The sequence below is a fragment of the Psammomys obesus genome, unplaced genomic scaffold (assembly GCF_907164565.1).
Source record: "Psammomys obesus unplaced genomic scaffold, mPsaObe1.curated_primary_1811, whole genome shotgun sequence".
NCBI lineage: Eukaryota > Metazoa > Chordata > Mammalia > Rodentia > Muridae > Psammomys > Psammomys obesus.
In genome coordinates, this window is record NW_026591598.1 from 275351 (window position 1) to 294363 (window position 19013).

General features: G+C 48.4%; 1 protein-coding gene across 1 annotated transcript; it reads left to right on the top strand.

The window, feature by feature from the left end:
* The first annotated feature begins 292 nt into the window (after window positions 1-292).
* Cldn19 (claudin 19) lies at window positions 293-4521 on the top strand. The gene is made up of 5 exons (XM_055611437.1): window positions 293-515; window positions 1648-1812; window positions 1908-1992; window positions 3570-3722; window positions 4473-4521. Exons 1-5 carry the CDS (start codon window positions 293-295, stop codon window positions 4519-4521), a joined length of 675 nt encoding a protein of 224 aa, XP_055467412.1.
* Window positions 4522-19013: the final 14492 nt, after the last annotated feature.

Genomic DNA, 19013 nt, shown 5'->3' on the forward strand with positions numbered 1-19013 from the left:
CCTGAAGAAGCTGGGCAAGAGCTCTCCTGGGGACTGGCTGTGGGCGGGTTTTGGCCTTTTCCAGCCCCTGGGCCGCCCCCTGCATTCTGGAATCCAGCAGCCACTGCCTTTGCGGGGCTGACTCTGAGACTGGCCAGCCAGCCGTCTGTCTCCTCCCAGCCTCCTGGGCTGCTGAGCTCCCCTGTCCCAGCCCTTACCATGACCGCAGCACTGCTCCAGACCCTGGCCCACCTCTGAGTCCTGGAACCCTCAGACCTCTGAGCCCTGGAACCCTCAGACTCCTTCCGGCGCCATGGCCAACTCGGGCCTCCAGCTCCTGGGCTACTTCCTAGCCCTGGGCGGCTGGGTGGGCATCATCGCCAGCACTGCCCTGCCGCAGTGGAAGCAGTCCTCCTACGCAGGCGATGCCATCATCACCGCCGTGGGCCTGTACGAAGGGCTGTGGATGTCTTGCGCCTCTCAGAGCACCGGGCAGGTGCAATGCAAGCTCTACGATTCGCTTCTGGCCCTGGACGGTAGGCCTCAAGTGGGGGAGCCTGGGAGGGGACACTGGCTGGGCTGGGGAGGTTTAGGGCAAGCTTTCTCATGGTGTGTGCCCTCAGCGCTGGGCCACATGCTCCAGCCCCTGTGTGATTTCCTAACTACTGTCCCGTGTACACTGGAGAGTCCAGGCCAGCAGGTCCCTGGGCTCTGGGGAAGCAGGAGCCTGCGAGGCCGGCAGCTTGGGCTCCCTGTCCTGACATCATAGCCCTGCAACTCACGGAGCCTTTTGCATTCTGATGTTCTCCTGTGTAACCAGGACACTAATACATAGGTCATGGGAAGGTGGAGTGAGGTTAGTCTGGCTCCAGAAGCCTGTTAACACCCTCTGCTCCTCTTCTCTCCATATTCCATACTGATAGACACAGATGTATGTATACACACACATGCCCAGATTATACACCTCACACAGCTGGACACACAGCGATAGAACACGGCACATGCGCGCACACACACACACACACACACACACACACACACACACATACACAGAGTCAGACACCATTACATTTCTGACCTTGGGGTTATTCCACCTGTACTCCAACAGGGCCCTGAGCAGAACTGCCACTAGCCAGTCCCACTTCACACTGGTCCAGGCAGATCACTGGCCTCCCTTGGGGACTCAAGTCTCCCGAGCTGCCTGTGGCCTAGAACTCACCAACACGTTCATAGAGAAGCGGGCATTCAGCTCCATAAGTGGCTGACTGCATTGCCACTGGGACCAAGCTGGCCTTAGTTTGTCCTCACACACTCTCAGCTCTTTCTCTGGCGGTATCCTGAGCGGCACCCTGCCCTATTTCCTGCTGCTTGAGGGTACACCAGGCCCGAGAGAAAGCAGCAGAGGAGCAGATCCAAACTATCCCTTCCCTTAGCACCATCCAGAGGAGCCGGTTAGGGCCAGTGGGAAATGGGGTCAGCGGTGATGATCCTCATATACTCATTGTGTCTTCTCACAGACGGGCGAGTGCTCAGGCTCCATTGGCTTTCCACTTAAGCCCTTCCCACACTGGCTTCCTCCCATTTCTGGTCCAACCCTCTATTTTTGACCCCCCCCCCCCCGTCTCCTACTTCCCCGCGCCTGCTCAGTCCCTTCTCCTACTGCCTCAGGTCACATCCAGTCAGCGAGGGCCCTGATGGTGGTGGCGGTGCTCCTGGGTTTTGTGGCCATGGTGCTCAGCGTCGTGGGCATGAAGTGTACTCGGGTTGGAGACAGCAACCCCATTGCCAAGGGCCGTGTGGCCATCTCTGGGGGTGCCCTCTTCCTCTTGGCTGGTGAGTGCCTTTTCTCCCTTCTTCACTATGCAGCTAGGCTACCTCTGGTGGCTGGCTGGGCCAGGCAGAGCTGAGCACCCCTACTTGGTCCTTAGGTCTCTGTACTTTGACCGCTGTCTCATGGTATGCTACCCTGGTGACCCAGGAATTCTTCAACCCTAGCACACCTGTCAACGCCAGGTGAGTGCCGGAGCTAAGCTTCCCTCCTATCTGTCCTCCTCTGGCCCCAGATGTCACTTAGGAGAGGAAATAGGGAACTAGGGAACAGGCCCCAGCTAGTTTCTAAGAAAGGAGAGCCATGTGGGGTGTGGCCAGGCCCTTGGGAGGGACAGGAGACCTTCCGAGGACATCCTAGTACAGGCAGGCCCCTGGGGAGTCCAGTGTCCTAACTCCGGGTCTGAGATCTAGCTCTCTCTAGATCTGTGTTCTTTCTGGGTGACCCGGGTCACTTGTGACTTAACCTTTTCATGCCAGGACCAGCTTGCTTTCCTGTGGTTGTGAGGATCCAAGAGGCGATCAGGAAAGAGGTTTTTCCCAGGCCTCAGTACACCTGGGCTTGCTTTAATTCCATTGGTGACAGCAGACCAAGACAGCTCCCTACAGGAGGCAGTAGTAGAGCAAGGAAGGGGGAGCTGGGTAGAGGAGGCTCGAGAAAATGGGGAGCTATGTTAAGACCCAGCAGCGGGGAGGAGAATTTGCCCCTCATCCTGGGTGAGGCCACGACTGCCCTCTGCTGTGTGCAGAGAGGGACAGCCCAGTCCAGCGGAGTGGCCGTGGCCTTGCCTCCAGCCGAGGGCTCTGGTTGAGGAGGTAGCGGCAGGAAGTGGAACACAGAATTGGGAGCTACTTTGGTCAGAATTTGTAAAGGCAAAGTCGTGGGTGGGTGGGTGGGTAGGGGGGTAGACAGGGGCTTTTAGTAGGGCCTGGGTGTAACTGGTTCTTCCATTCCTCTCAGCCCAGCCAGGAACAAAGATGTCCTGCCGACTCTGGGGTGGATGGGGATGAGAAAGAAAGGGTGCTTGGTCTGTCTCCATGGGAAGACTCCATGGAGGAGACAGAGAAGGAGGATTCAGACAAGAGAGTTGTCCCCTGTGTGGGCAGCCACAGCATAAAGACCTGTCAGGCAAGGTCTAACCCAAGGTGCCAGTCTGGCACTAAAACCATCCATTTCTTCAGGGACACCTTGGCTGGGTCCTGAGAACACAGTTAAGCCTCTGTCTGCCCTACAGGTCAGAGACGCCCCCTAGTGGGGGTTGTGATGAGGGGTGAGGTGAGCCTGTAGCGGGGTGAAGGGGAACAACGAGGCAAGTCCCCCAGTCGGGAGGCTCTGTATGAACTGGTCCTGAATGTAGAGAAAGAGCTGGGAAGGTGTTCCAGGAGGGGAAACCCGTACCAAGATGGCTGGCTGGAAGGGCTAGGTGTGGAGAGCCCAGAAGGCCAGGCAACCATCTCCAGAGGGCAGTAAGGAGCAGACCTGGCTAGATGCTGTTCCATAGACCAGACCTGAAGAGGAAAGAAGACAGCAGATTGTTTTGCTGCAAACATCTGGATCTCTGTAGCCACCAGATGAGGAAATGAGCCTGAACTGCCCACCCGAGGCTTGAGCTGGTGGGGAGGGACATGGGGTGAGCACTCACCCTAGTCTATTTGGAGAGAAGGAGGCCTGTGGGCTTGTGTGCTGACCTCTGTCTACCTGGTGCTGGTTGGGGCAGGGGCAGGCCTGGGGTTTGCAGTCTGATACAGTCCTTCTCTTACAGGTTTGAATTTGGCCCAGCTCTGTTTGTCGGCTGGGCCTCTGCCGGCCTGGCCATGCTGGGAGGCTCCTTTCTCTGCTGCACGTGTCCAGAGCCCGAGAGAGCCAACAGCATCCCACAGCCCTATCGCTCTGGACCCTCAACTGCTGCCCGAGAGTACGTCTGAGTCTGCCTGTCCTGCCCAGCCCCTTTGCCCAGCAACCCCCTCGCCCAGAACTCCAGCCAGACTACATAGTACCCTGGGCAGGGGCAGATAGGGTACAGATCCCTTGAACTCAGTTTGAAGCTCCCAAGCACTTGGTCCTCGACACAGGCTCTGAGTCCCAGACTCAGATACTCAAAGAGATCAGAGGCCAGACCCAACCCACACATGTCACCCAGTAAGAACCAGGCCTGGTCTGTCTACACCAGAATGGGTACACGGGGCTTGGGCCACTGGCTCCTTCTCCTGCCCACTTATGTGCTGGAAAGGGCCATCTGCCTAGTATATCCTGGGGGGCCCTGAGAACCAGCAGAAGGATCTCAGCACATAGCTCTTTGTGCCCGGCGGCTCTTCATACTTCATTCACTCCTCACAGAGGCCACACAGAGGAAATCCTCTGGGCTAAGGACTGTCCCCACATCACACACACAAAGACACTGAGCTTCAGAGAGACCTGCAGGCCTGTGTCTCTTTTGTCTGTGAGAGCAGGCCTCAGGCCCTGGCAGTTAATTGTTCAACATTGTTTGGATGCCCATACAGGTCACGAGGTCAAACTGTGTCACTTCCACCCCCAGGAAGGGCCCCCAGGCAGGGTGCCATAGGAATCTAGCCATAGGCAGGGTGCCTGGGCCTGAACTCTGCAGTCCCCATCTCCTGTATCTTCATTCATCCCACTAACCAGCCTTCTCTCTTTTGACTTGCAGACCTGTTGTTAAATTGCCCGCTTCCATCAAGGGCCCCCTGGGTGTGTAAGGTCCAGGTTCCCAGCCAGGCCCTGTCCCCTACCACATCTAGACTGTATGTTTGGTACTTTTTGGAAAGAGAAGTGAACATTCAGCCCCCAAGTGTGATGTCATCCTGTGTGTTCCCACGCGCCTAGGGTGGGGCCTGGGCTAGAGAGGTCAGAGCCAACTCCTGGGGCTATGGAGGTGGGTTCTGGGGCACAGGCGGAGCAGGAAGCACATAGGGTTCCTGCTCTGGATCTCTGCCTGCCCCACTTTGGAGTGTGCTGCCAGGACTTCCATGAGGGGAGACCACAGCTACCCCTGGAGGCCACCTGAAGCCTGGCTTAGTGAGGGAGCAGGGCCTCAGGGTGAGGGAACCCCGGAAATAGAGACCATCCCATAGGTCGAATGTTCTAGGCCCTCCCTCGGAGCCTTCCTGAGGAAAAGGATAGTCTCTGTGAGGCCCAACTGGGGGCTGGGTTACATCCAAGTGAGGGAACACTGTAGGAGCTCCCTAGGTAAAAAATGGAGAGGGACATGGAAGAAGGATTGCCCCCAGGCAACTCCGAAGCCCTCAGCTCAGTTCTCACCTTACTTCTGCAGTGACTGTCAGAGTCCCAGTCACACAAAAGTGCAGCAGCCAGGCAACAAGGTCTCGAAGCCCAGATATGACTTTCTAGAAAAGGTCAAGGCCTCCAAGGAACTGAGGGAAACCAGCCCAGACCAGCAGAGGGACAACAGTGTCCTGCATCCTCAGTGTCCCCAGCCAGTGTGATGGCCTCTGCCTTCACTTGCAGGCCTCTGCCACCCAGCCCTCTCCAGATCTATCCCTCTCCAGGGAAGAGGTGTCCACCACTATCTTTCTCTTGCCTCCCACAAGCCTTCCTAGCTAGCCGGCTAGCACCGGCTTTTTCCACTTTTAGTCTGTGAGCACATCACCCACCAAGCAACTGCTTCATGCTCAAGATTGACCTTGCAGCCTTGAGGTGCAAAGACCAAAACACTACAGCTGCCAGTGGGGTGGGAGGAGGGGAGCAGCTGACGGGAGAGGTGCTATGGTCAGATAATCACACACCTGCTAAACTGCTGACCAGCTAATCTTCTGATTGGTGGCAGCCGGAAACAGGTCTCCCCAAGTGAGGCCTCTTGAGCTGTGAAACCCACTGCAGAGCGCTGTCTGGGTGCCTGAGGCCATCAGGTGGCTCTTGGCCTCAGGTGGGCATCTAGAAAGGAATGCCCAGACTCCACCCAAACACAGTGAGTGAGTTGACCTGGTGGACATCAGAATTCACACAGCTCCTTTGCAGTGTGTGCTTCATACAGGGGTAACTCCTTGAGGCCTACACTCAGATTTGAGGGAGCTGCTGAGGGCGGAAGGAGCCTACCAGAAAAGGGTGGGGGAGAGGCTAGACCAGAAGGAAGTCCACCTCCTGCCTTTCCGGAGTCCAGTCCACTGGAGGAGACGCCCACATCCTTGCCATCAATGTCCCTTTGTGCTTAATGATTTTGACTTTGAATCCTGTCACATGCAGCCTGACTAACACAAGAAACCTATGAAATCCAGGGTGACACAGATATCCCCTCCCCAGGTCTGGTACTTAGCAGCCCTTGGCATTTGTTTGTAATGCTGGCAGGAAGTTTCCTGTCTCCTCTTCAGAGTCTGAGAGCTAAGGAGGCTCAAAACTTGGTGGGGGAATGTGGAGGCAGAATATACTGTATCTTACGGCTGTCAGGGGCAGGCTGTGAGAGAGGACAGCTCCATGCAAGGACGAGACCTGAAAATGGGGTGACATTATAGGAGCTCATTCTATCCATACTGGAGACTGGAAGGGCAGAGGGTCATGCACCTTGATGAAATATGCAACCATTTTACACACTGATTAAAAAACGTGAGGTATGGGAGGATGGGGAGGAAGTATGTGGAAGAAACTGAAGGAGTTGAAAGCTCAAAGTTGGGGGAATGTGGTCTCCCGGTGTCTCCTGAAGCAACCCCATTCAAATGGCTAGTTCACTGTTTACTGTTTTAACCTCAAAGCTGAGGGATCAGGCAAGGACCGAGGAAGACGAGGCTCACACTCAAAGGGGATGGTTCTAAAGCTATTGCCAGTCCCGTTTTAGGAAACAGAGTCCCAGAAATAAAACTGGCAAGTTGTACCCTTTGATTTTAGAAGGAGCATAGCTTTGCATTCAGTTCCTGAAGTCCCAGGCCCTGGGGGAATGGACCAATAAGCAATAGCCTGGGAAGATGCTTGAAAAACATATGGCTATGAGACAAGCTCAAGACGTTATTATTTTTGTGCTACATAATACTATTACTCTGTGTGGGAATGACACTGAGTGTAGGCTTTTTAAGACATCTTTTCTTGATCCTTATCTGGTAGAGATGCAACTGAAATGCTGGCTGGATTTGCTTTAACCTCTCTCCGAACAAGTTCATGGGCAAGGAGAGCTCTGATGTTGGGGTGTGCCATCTGCTGACGGGCCCCGCTCTACCCCTCCATTTGTATGTTTGCTATTGAAAGAAAAATAAATAAAAAGTTTGAAGGAACCTCCAGCGTTTGCTAACTGCATCTGTCATCGTCCTCACTCTCACCAGGAAATAAAGACACTCGACTTTCGTGTCCGACGACACCTCAGATTCCTTCATTGTGTCACCTGTCGGCCACTCACCATCTCCGTCCCCACCCAGGTCTCCTATGAAGCGTGGCATTTTGATAAGACCTCCATGCGGTGACCGCATGTTCAAGTTTGAGAATGACTAATGCACGCTGAAGAGAACTGTGTGGTTCCTCCTGAACATGGGAATTTCCAGCATCCCGTGCTTATTAGGTATAATGAAGGTGATTTCCTGTTTTTTACTTGGATATTTTTTTTTTTTTTTGAGACAGGGTCTATGTGGCCCTGGATAATCTGAAACTTGCACTATAGATCAAGACCAAGTTGGCCTCAAACTCACAGATTTACCCCTGCTTCCTAAGGGCCCAGCAAAATTTTTAAAAGGCTTTGAAAAAATTCTTTATTTATGTGTATGTGTTTGTATGGATGTATGCCATGGGAGTGCAGGTACCAACACAGGCTGGAAGAGCAGAGCAGTAGAGACTCTGGAGTTACAGGTGGCTGTGAACCAGGTGAAGTGGATGCTGGGAACTGAACTTGGGTCCTTTGGAAGAAGCAGCCAGTGCCCTTAACCACTGGCCCATTTCTTTAGCTCAGCAAAATTTACTTTGAGACAGGGTCCGAGAACTTGTGATTCTCCTGTCTCCTCTCGAGTTCTGGGATTTTAGGCATATGCACTACCCTGTCTCTTCCAGGTAGTGCTAGGGACCAGGGCCAGACTTAAGGCTATGTGCATGCTGGAATTCCCAGCTGAGCTGCATTCCCAGCTTCTCCACAAGAGTTGCTAATGCCTTTTTCTACTTTTGTGAAGAATGGCTTTGGGATTTTGATGGGGATTGTAGTAAATCTGCTGGTGGCTCTGATTAGGATAGTTATTTTCTTACTTTTATGCTTTTTAACCTGCAAGTGCAGGGAAATCTTCCTTCTTCTGTTGTCTTTAGTTTCTCTTGTGTTTTAAAGTTTATATTCAAGTCTTGCAGCAATTTGGTTGGGTTTCTTCTTCCATTGCTCTCTTTAAGTGATGGTAGTGGAATTGTTTCCCTGATTTCTTTTTTCCACATGCTTTTATGTATTTATTTGTATACAGGAAAGCTCCTGCTTATTGTTAGCTGATTTTGTATCCTGATAGCTGGACTGTTTAAAGAATTTTCTGGGTGGAGTCTTTAGTCTCTTTGTTTCAGCATAAATGCTACTTCTATGAAAGCAACCTCCCTACCTCGAGACTTGCCTTCTTCAACCCCTTGGTGAGCTGATTTTATCTTTAACTGTCTTTAGTCAGCCTTTAAACTTGCTTCCCGACTTTTCTTTGGATATTGTATTTTCTGATTACAGGTGTCCAGCTGTCTCATTCTTCTACAAATACCGTCACATTCTGAGTTATTACTGAGAGTTAAGAGCTATGCCTGCCAGGCGTGGTGGTGCACACCTGTAAATCCAGCACTACAGGGAGGCACAGGAAGGAAAGTCTGTGAGTTCAAGGGTAGCCTGGTCTAAAAAGCTACTCCAGGACAGCTAAGGCTATACAAAGAAACCCTGTCTCAAAAAAAACAAAACCAACCAGCCAACCAACCAACCAAGCCTCAGTGTGGCAATCAGGGGAGCATGGAAACAGTGTAGTTCATTCACGTGCCAGTTTTCTAGTTCTCTCCTTGCTAGGTATGTGTTGCACAATGGCTTTATCTTCTTATATTTGGTATCTGGAAATCCTATAGCTCCTTTTCTATTTTTTTTCCATTGGGCCTCGTTCATGTCTTTTCTTTTAGGTAATGTCATGACCTATGTATGTATCTTTAAACTGGTGCTATATGTTGTATTTGAAGAAAACATTCATAGAGCAATTTAAACCTAGCACAATGGTATTTTCCTTCAGTAACTTGCTTTGAATAAGTGCCTGAAGGCATGAGCAATTCAGGAACAAGGATCAGCTCCTTAGATCCTCAGGCCCCTGGATGACACTCATGTGTCAGTTTAAATAACTAGCATGGAATGCTCGTGCAATGTCCCTAACTCAAAGCATAGGGCAGTTTACAAAGCTTGTCACATCTTGTGAGCCTGTATCTGAATTTTTCCCTCCTCCAGGTCAATACTGGTGGCCTCTGAGAGACATCTGGGGTGAGCGCAACCCTGAGCATCAGTGTCATGTCCCTTTAGCACCATGTTCTTTTGGAAACTGTTTAGTATCTGCATTTAGAAAGATCTCTCTCGGGCTGGAGAGGTGGCTCAGAGGTTAAGAACACTGGCTGGCCTTCCCGAGGTCCTGAGTTCAGTTCCCAGCAACCACACGGTGGCTGACAATCATCTATAATGAGATCTGGTGCCCTCTTCTAGTTCACAGGCACACGTGCAGGCAGCATGCTGTATAAATAATAAATCTTAAAAAAAACCTCTCTCTCTCAAAACCACACACACGTGCACGCTAACTTGCAAGATATTTCAGTGGAAGCACTTGCTGCTAAGTCTGATGACCTAAGTTTGATTCTCCAGGACCCAGTGGAAGGAGAAGTGACTCTTGCAAGTAGTCCTCTGATCTCCACATGCACTTGGAGCACATGGATCTCCCCACAATCACTCAAACACTTCAGCAAAAATGGTGTTTATAGTGGATCTGTGAGTTTGAAGCTAGCTTGGCCTACAGAGTGAGTTCCAGAAAAGCTAGGGCTAACTGGAGAAGCCCTGTCTCCGAAAAACAAATAATTTAGAAATTGTATTTATATTTTGTCTGATTTCCTTATGTCAACAGAATCGTCTTAGCATTGCAGGAGCTTGAAGTCAGGCATGGTTCTCTCTCTTTCTCCCTCTGTGTGTGAAGCTCTGGATGTCCTGGAACTTACTCTGTAGACCAGGCTGTCCTGGAACTCAAGAGATCTACCCACCTCTGCCTCCCTGAGTGCTGGGATTAAAGCTGTGCAAAAACACTGCCCAGCAGGCAAAGCTCTTTTATCTGGGCATGGGTATTCCAGTCCTTCAGAAGTTGAGATTTGGGCCACACGTAGCAAGTCCCAGGCCAGCTAGGCTACAGTGAGACACTGCCACAAAGAAATAAAATGAAGAAAGTATGGTGTGGGGCACCTGTCTGAAATCCCAACATGAGAGAGGCGAAGGCAGAAAGAGAAGTTCAAGACCATCCTCAGCCTCCTTTGCTACAAAGTCAATTTGAGGCTACCTGGGGCTCCAGGAATAACAACTACCACAAAAGGAGGAGGAAGTGGAGGAAGAGAAAGATGGCTCCTGCTGATGTTCCAGTTTGAGTCTCAGCACTCACATGGTTAAAATCAATCTGTAACTACAGTTGCAGAGATCTGATAACTTCTGGCCTCTGACAGGAACCAGGCACACAGGTAATACCTACATACATGCAGGCAAAATACAGGTACACAGAAAATAAAAATAACTTTTAATAAGTTAATAAAAAAGTCTCTTCAAAAATCCTACGGCTAGGAGCTGGTGAGTTGGCTCAGTGGTAGGGTTCTTGCAACAATGCCTGGTGAACCGAGTTCAACCCCAGCGACCAAAATGATGGAAAAAGAAAACTGACTCCTGCATGTTGTCCTCTGACCCTCCACACAAAATAAAAATGTTTTAAAAAAAAATACTAGGCAACTTCAGAGTACATTTTAAAATTATTATTTAATGAGCACAATTTTACTTCCCCGTTTTACATAACAATTACGCATTACAATCCAAACTTAAGATCTTAAGATACCACAATAAACAAGTTACAGTATCACCTCTTTGCTCTCCTTTTGAGACAGGGTCTTGCTACATAGCTCTGGCTTCTTGGAACCCACAGAGGCCTTTATCTTGGGACTATACCCAGCGTCATTCAGTTTCTTGATAGCTGTTCTGGTTAGGGTGAAATGGAATCTTGAAGCAGATTGGCATTTCCCTGATACCTAAGGATGCCCAAGTAGTTATTAGCCATTGTCTTTCTTCTGAGAACGGTTTATTCATTCCTGGCTAATAGTGTCAACTCGACAGAATCCGGAATCACTTAGTGAAGTCTCTATTCATGGCTGGAAGGAAATGTCTATGGTAGGTAAGTCATAGCAGGAGGCCCCCCCTTAACTGAGAGCAGCAGCATTTTCCTGGCTGGGGTCCTGGACTGAGGAAAAAGGAGAAAGCCAGCTATACACAAGCATTCACCTGTTTTGGCTTCTTGAATACAGACATAGGGGGGAAAGCAAGCCAGTGGACAGCATGCCTTTGTGCCTCTGTCTCAGTCACCAACTTCCCTTCCTAACCTCAGAGGTGAAACAAACCCTTCGCTCCCCAAGCTGGGTTTGAGTGTTTTATCTCAGTAGCGAAAAGGAAACTAAGACCTGTCAGGCAGCTCAAGGCTGTAATCCCAGCTCTTGAGAGGCAGAGGCAGGCGGGTCTCTGTGAGTTTGAGGCCAGCCGGCTCTACAAAGTGACTCCAGGACAGCCAAGGCTACACAGAAAAACTGTCTCAAAAACCAAAACAAACAACAGAAGGCAGGGAGGTCCTGAGTTCAATTCCCAGCACCCACATAATGGGTCATAACCATCTATGACAATATCTGGTGCCGTCTTCTGGCCTGCAGGCATACATGCAGGCGGAATACTGCATAAATCTTAAAGCAAACAGAAAAAAAAAAAAAAAAGCCCATGGAGCTGAATAAACTATGTTGCTTGGGTCAGGTGCTTTGTTGCAGCAACAAGGAAAGCAGCTGATATGCTTCATTAGCCTATTTGATTGGTTTCTTCTTCAGTGTTTAATTTTTGCAGACCTTTATGTATATTATTTCTGTCCTGGGACTAGCTGGCAATGATGTTTTCCCATCCTTTCACTCATTTTCATCCTGAAATCTAATGAGTCTATTGTAGACAGCATATAAGTGGATGGCTGTTTTTATTATCATTAATTCTATCATTTGGAAACTTTAAGCCTACTTCTGGGAAGTACTTGCTGATGAGAGGCACTTACTCGTTCACTGTTTTCCTATGTACTTTAAAGCCCACTCCCTGCATTGTCTCCTTTTACATTTAGTTGCTTTCACAGCACATTAAAAACCCCATTTCTGTGTATTATTTTATACCTATTTTTCTGGTGGTTCCTATGGGAGTTACATGCAATGTCATGTTATAACACTCCAGACTGATTTACAGCATCTTAATTTCAATAATAAGTCAACTCTCCGTGGTATTAAGCTCTGGGTGTTCATGTTCTGCCTGCCTCTCATCATCCCTGAAGCCTTTCTTCTTTTTGAGACTAGGTATCACACATCACAGGCTGGCAATGAACTGCTGTGGCCAAGGGTGCCCTTGATCCTCTGCCTCTATTTCCCCAGTGTCAGAACTGCAGGCACGCATCACCACTCCTGGATTATAGAATCAAACATAGGGCTATGCCCAACCCCTTACTCTTTCAATGCCTCTTTTGGTGTCTGGGTACTACAAGCAGTAAGTCCTCAAGAGGACTGAGAATCTTACTAAGAAAATGTCTGTGAAAGAAACTGGGGAGCAAGGACAGAGCCAGCACCAGTGCAAATGAAGATGTGAAGTCCGTGGAATCACCTATGATGGTTAACACTGCCAACCTGATAGAACCTAGACTAACCTAGGAGACAACCTGCTGGGCATGGCCCTGTTTTGTTTTTGTTTTTTTTTTCCTAATGCCCACTGGTGTTTTGCCCTGCAACAAAAGCTACAGATAGTTGTGAGCAGCCATGGGGGTCCTGGGAATTGAACCCGTGTCCTCTGGAAGGGACGCCAATGCTCTTAACTGCTGGGCCATCTCTCCAGCCCCATGGAGTTTCTAGACCGAGTTCATTAAGAGGGGAAAACCCACTGTAGGGTTGAGGAGACACTCAAGCTCTGTAACCATCAGTGTGAATCACAACATGTATGTAAAAAACCAGCATCACTGCACGCCTGTGACTCTGTCACTGGGAGGTAGAAATGGGGAGATCCTGGGAGCTTGCTGGCCAGAGAGGCTGGTCCAAGTGAACTTCTGGTGTGTCAAGACTGTTACAGGGTAGTTGAGGCACACAGCGCCTGGGAGTAGGAACCTGTCCACTTCACATGCACACACTGCACACATACGCCACACATATACCCTAAATGAGGAGAACAGTATTCTACGGGCCAAAGTCCCAGTCTATATTAATTCCATTTCTATTGCTGCGATAACACACACCACAGCCAAGGCAATTTACAAAGAGGCCATTCCCTAATCCTCCCCCAACAGTACCATTAACCGGGGACCAAGGATGCAAGCACCTGAGATCATTACGTTTCTCATTCGTACCGGTCTAATGATAAGAAGAGTGCCCTTTCTGATGCCACGCCAACAGCTGCCTGAAGCTCCTGTGAAGACACCATAGGCCTGTACCCTCCAAATGCCAGCCAGAGTAAACCCTAAGTTGCTTTTGTCAGGCATTCTGTCATAGTGAGAACACAGCAGTCGTGGAGCACCATGCAGTTCTTGGGGCAGCTGCTATCAGGACCCCAAGTCTAGGAAGAAGTCTGTCTTAGAAGCACTGCCAAGCAACTGTCAGCATGGGCTCACTTAGGGAGCCTGTGCCCTAGGTAAATGTGGCATATTTCAGAGCAATTGGACTTCCTCTTCAATTATGTTCCCTGTAATTGGAAGGCTACATACATGCCACCTTCTCTTGTTAAGCACATCTACAGTGTGTTTGTTTGTTCTAATGCAGTCTTTTCCAGACAGGATCTCTTTACATAGCCCTGGCTGGCCTCCAGAATGCTGGGACTGACTAAAGGAGTGGGCCACATCACCGGCTCTATGGCTTGTCAGTTTTATGGCTGTTACCTGTTGGACTTTACAACAGCCAGCATTTACTGAGCCATAGCAAAATGTTGATTCTAGCAGTATTCTCTCACAACTTTAAGACCCTTAAAACAAACAAACAAAAAACTGAAATAGGTGTTTCCATGGTGGACATGGTGGCAGATACAGTGCTAGCTAAGGGGGAGGGCTGAAGGTTTGAAGATAGCGCGTTAGGCTACGTAAGGACATCCACTCTCCAAAAAACAGGGGTTGAGGATGTAGTTCGGTGTTGGAGCTCTTGTTAGCATATCCAAGGCCCCGAGTTTGGAACCTAGCACCACATATACAACATACCTGGGGACAGGGTTTACACCGTTAATCCCAGTACCTGGGAGGCCAGCCTGGTCTACAGAGCCAGTTCTAAGACAGACAGCCTGGTCTACACAGGGAGACCCTGTTTCAAAAAACCACAAAAAAAGTTAATCTTCTCCTATAAGAACCCTGGAAGTAGTTTTTGGTAGAGGCTTTGTTAAGATTTGATCTGCATTTCTGCATTTCTGGCTTCCCTTTGTCATGGTGTCCATGGGAGTCCTACCTTCTGAGGTATGAAACATTGGTTCATTAGTATGTAATATTAGTTCGTTAGTATGTAACATTAGTCATTAGTTATTAATCAGTCATTAGTATGAAACATCAGTCATGCTATATCATTTTCCTTCTCCCATGTCTCACTAACCTAGTTTTCTAGGTCAGAACTAGGCACAAAGGAGTCTAGTAAAGCAAATTTCACGTCTACCAGGTTGCCAGCCAAGTGGTCTCTGAAGGAAGCAGTGCAGTTAACCTCATTTCAGAAATGAGGCTTTTAAGACACTAGCAGAACCCAAATTCAGGCTCTTTGGTCTCAAAATGAGTTAAGAGCCAGGCATGGTGGTGCATATATTTAATCCCAGCACTCCAGAGGCAGAAGAATCTTTTGTGTTCGAGGACAGCCAAAAAGAAAAAAGTCAACACAAGGCACCTTAACTACAAAAGATTTACAATTTTCATACATTATATACAATGTATAATAATCATATTCAGCACCTCCACTCAGATCCCCCAAACCTAAAAATGACTGGTTTTTCTCCATCCCCTTACAAGCCATCCTTTCATCTCAACTTTACGGACCTCTAGGTTTATAAGACCCACAGTAAATCTTACTCCAGTCTGACTAAGCCACATTTTCATTTTCAGGAGGCTCTTGGTTAATGTGCAAACTATACAGTACAGCGAACTGTGTCAGGGAGTGCCTTCACCCCATTCATGTTGAAGCCCTAGCTCCCTATGTGATGGTGCTTGGTGATGTTGGGGTGCATGTGAGCTCTCAGAAATAAAACCCTCAAACTGGGATAGGTAGGGTGCTTTGTTTAGTAGTGTGCAAGCTTGAGACCCTGGGGTTTAATGCCTAGCACTGTCCCTAGCCCAATCCTCAGATGACCTACTTGAGAAAGTTTAGCTGTTTCAGGTTTCTGCTCATGACCATTTGGCCCTTCTTCCTCTTCCTTCTGGGCCTATGGTAAGACAGTCTGCCATATTAGAGACATGTGGTAGAGCAAAGCTGTTTTACCTTATGGTCCAAGACACAAGACTGGCTCACAGTCCTCTTTGGCCAGATGGTGGTGGCACACGCCTTTAATCCCAGTCCTCAGAAGGCAAAGACGGTGAATCTGAGTTCGAAGCAAGCCTGCTCTACACGGTGAGTTCCAGGACAGTTAGGGCTACATAGAGAAACTGTCTCAAAAAAACTAAAGAAAAAAAACAACCCCCTCCCCCACTAAACAGAAAACAAATAAAACAACACACCAATCCTCTTTGAAGGCATGTCTCCTAGTAAAGTGACCTCCCAACATACATCCCTCCCTCCAAATAGTGCTACGGGCAAGCGAGCTGCTGTCAATTTGTGAGCCTTTTGGGTATATTCCAGATCCAAACCATAGCAGGAAGCCATTTGGCATGGATGAGGTCATAAGGGTGGGGCCCTCGGTGGGTGGGGTTCCTCTCTGCCTGTTGACACAGCAGGAAGGTAGTAACCTTTCTTGTGAGGTCAAGCCATATCACAACTTAAATTGATCTTGGACTTGGCAACCTTTAGAACTGCAGCTTCAGGGCCCCAGGCTATAGTATGATGTAATAGCAGTCTAACCCACACAGTCATATTATTCATCTTCCCTTCTGGCTACAGCTCTCACTCCACCTCACTGCCAAACCTATTTAACACTGATAATCATTTACTCTCAACCCATTTCAATATTATGTTCTGAATCTGGCAAGCAAAGTATAAAACCTCCTACCCTTGAAGAGCTTACCTTCTACCGGGACAGAAAGGAAATAATGTAGATGATTTGTGTGCCAGCAATGAGCTGAAGAAGGAATCAGAAAACCATGAGAACCTGTGCACAGGCAGAAGATCCCACTTTTAAACGGATTAGAAATGGCCTTCCAAAACCAAAGGGTTTAAAGAAATGAGGGAAAAAGTCCTTTGATTATCTGCAGGAACACTATTATAGCCAAAAGGAAATGCATAAAAACCTTGTGGTTGGGATGGTGGCCTAGCATGTTCCAGGAAAAGGAAACTGGAACAAACAGTGGGACACAGAAAGGACACGGGCTTCTGCAAAGAACTGAGATTAGTCTGACAGGGCCTATGGAGTCCTGGCTGTTCTAGATCGAGCTATGGAGATCCTCCTGCCCCTGCCTCAAGAGTACTACCAGGCCTTGCTACGTCTCTTGCATTCTATGTTCTAAGGTGGAAAGCATGTAGCAGAGAGCTTACACAGATGACTCAGGTGTCAGAAGCCTAGGCACACCAGTCTGGAGTGGCCAACATGGGACTCACACTCACTGGACATGGAGAGTAAGTATGGTAAAAGGTGACTAGGGCCTGTGAAAATGGTGTGGTTTTAATGAACATGGGCCTCCACTTGGCTGCTTAGAGGCTAGGTGTGGCTTTGCTGGAAATTGTTCCTGGGAGTGGGCTGCTATCTCCAAAGACTTGTAGCCATTTTGAGTTTGTGATCTGCCTTGTGGATTGATGTGAGCCCTTACAGGGTGCAGTGGCAAATGTTTATAGTCCTAGTGCAAGGGCAGATGCAGGTGGACCTCTTGTCCAAGGCCAGCCTGACCTACATCGTGAGACTATAGTAGTCTATTCTAACCTGCTGATACTATGGCAGACCAACTTTTTTGAAATAAGGTGCCTGTCCATGGTGTTGTCACAGCAGTAACATCCATTAGAGGCAGCAGGAAGCTAGCTGTCCACTTCGGCAACCCTAATCCCTCAGGCAACGACAGTATGCACGAACAGCCAGGCCTGCCCTTACCAGCAGCCTCGTTATTAATAAGCGCAATAACTTTTCCTTTTTCCACAGGGTTTCTCTGTGTGGTCTTGGCTGTGGACCAGGCTGTCCTTGAACTCACAGCTCTGCCTGCCTCTGCAAAGTGCTGGAATTTAAAGGTGCCACACCACCACGCCTCATCCCACAGTAACATTCTTAACCTTTGTTTTTGATGCTATTGCTTCATTTCAGAGTCTGAGCTCCCTTTGGATCACATCTTTTTCTGGTCCTCCCCATTTATTCCTTGGCCATGACCATGAACTCCACTAGCCACATGTCTGTCACACAGCAGACTTCTATCAGCATACCTCAACTCCAAGCTGGTTCCTGATATCCATCAGACACTAGCCATCTAAGATAGGATGACATCTGTCCATGTTGTTTATTAATTCCTCCCGCCCTTCACTTCCACTGATGAAAACACCTAGTTTTACACCCTTTCTTTTGGATTTCTGTCCCAAGTCGCACTTGGACTTGTAGATCTGGTCACTTCACCTTGTTATCCAAAGGCATTCTAAAACTGTATCCCCTTGGTCATCTTCCTTAGCAACTATGACCATAGTCAATTTTAATGTCAATTTGTCACATGTCCCCTGGCTATGGCGAACCACAATCCAAAGAGACACCTGTCCTAATTGCCTTGACATGGTCAGACCCATCCCAAACTGGGGGCAGCACCTTCTGTAGCAGAGCAGATTAACAGGCACGGTGGAAGGAAGACTGCTCCCTGGGTTTGCCCTTTTGCTGCTGAGCAGATTCCATGCTGGTTACCAGAAGCAGTACTCCAAAGCTTCTACTGTCTTTCACGGAAGCTCTCCAGAAACCTTCCAGGTTCTTGGCAAGAGGTAAGGTTGCTGAGGCACCTAGCTCCAAGGACTGAGTAACTACCAGATTCTAGATTTATCAGGTGATCCAGCTGTTGTGACTACTTTAATATGAAAATGACCTGGTAAATTCTTTAATACATATATGTATATTCATCTCACCGTTGTTTCTCTACAAAATTAACACAAACACCTACACACATTCAATATTGTCTTACTAATACTGTCTACATTATGGATACACTCACACCTATAAATATCTTAACAGTAACTTCTTTTGTTGCTACTCTTGGCAACAGTATTTTCAGAAACTATCATGGCTGCTATTAGCCAACACTAACATATCTCTCAGTGTATTTACAACAAAATGACTGAAGTCTTCCACCAATTCTTATTAGGTTCCACTACAAAGAATAGCCCTAAAAAATTAAAAAAGACATGGTTGACAAAGAGCAGCCATTCTTCCCTAGCCAGCAGTTCTTTAGGGCAATGCCAATGTACTCTATGGAGCTTTTCTAGAGAAAAACCTCACCAAGACTTGCATAGCACTCTAAAACTTCTCTACCAGGGCTGGAAAGATGACTCCAAGGTTAAGAGCACTGCCTTTTCTTCCAAAGGTCCTGAGGTCAATTCCCAGCAACCACATGGTGGCTCACAACCATCGACAATGAGATCTTGTGCCCCTTTCTGGCCTGCTGGCTCACACACAGGTAGAATACTATATAAATAAACCTTTCTGACTCAAGCCTCTATAGCCAATTTCTTACAGAGCATTCCTGACAGATGAACCATCTGTACAGTAAAAAAATGGACACCAGATTAAGCACCTTGACACTTTGATCTTCAGGAAATGTTCCCATTAATGGGTTATTACCAGTGTTACCTATTTATTTGCAAAACACTTTGGAATCTGGAAGTGACAGAAAGTTACTGAATTATGACAAAACTAGACAGA

Coding starts and splice junctions, on each gene's coding strand:
- Cldn19 (XM_055611437.1), top strand. CDS start 293: ATGGCCAACTCGGGCCTCCAGCTCCTGGGCTACTTCCTAGCCCTGGGC. Junction 1,993..3,569: donor AGCACACCTGTCAACGCCAG/GTGAGTGCCGGA, acceptor CTTCTCTTACAG/GTTTGAATTTGGCCCAGCTC. Junction 3,723..4,472: donor CCCTCAACTGCTGCCCGAGA/GTACGTCTGAGT, acceptor TTTGACTTGCAG/ACCTGTTGTTAAATTGCCCG.